The 451-nt window shown below is 41.7% G+C and overlaps 1 protein-coding gene across 1 annotated transcript in view; it reads left to right on the top strand.

The window, feature by feature from the left end:
• Window positions 1-451, top strand: part of LOC106878450 (jouberin) — a 50160-nt gene that overhangs the window by 11804 nt on the left and 37905 nt on the right. The window contains exon 11 of the mRNA XM_052977720.1: window positions 105-198. Coding sequence (XP_052833680.1) covers window positions 105-198 — 94 coding nt within the window. The remainder of the gene's footprint in view (window positions 1-104; window positions 199-451) is intronic.

Below are 451 nucleotides of genomic sequence, written 5' to 3'. Positions count from 1 at the left end.
ACACACACACACACTCACACACACATACACACACACACACACACACACACACATACACACACACACACACACACACACTGTCCTAATCTGTTCTCTGTTTTCAGATCCACTCTGCCTGTTTGGGAAGAATTATTATTGTTCAATGAAAATTACAATTACTTTGTCCAGTCAGATCCGAAAGTGATTCTGTTCTTTGAGGTAAGACAATGGCCTGCTCTGTTTATCACTTAGCTTAACCCTTGTCTATTCAGTGTTCAGTTAGCCCTGGTCTATTCAGTGTTATGTTAGAGGTGGTCTTTGTTGAGACAACCTCAATCTTTCTTTGTCTGTTTTGTGTCCTGTGACCATGAGTCTAGTGTAATGGTACAGAGATAAAGATATGTACACTTGTGTACATACACATAAAGGCGGTGAGCTGGCAGAAACGTTAGCACGCCGGGCGAAATGCTTA

This window comes from Octopus bimaculoides, chromosome 28 (genome assembly GCF_001194135.2).
Source record: "Octopus bimaculoides isolate UCB-OBI-ISO-001 chromosome 28, ASM119413v2, whole genome shotgun sequence".
Taxonomy (NCBI): Eukaryota; Metazoa; Mollusca; class Cephalopoda; order Octopoda; family Octopodidae; genus Octopus; species Octopus bimaculoides.
The sequence above is the reverse complement of the archived record's forward strand: the minus strand, read 5'-3'. Positions and strand labels throughout refer to the sequence as shown.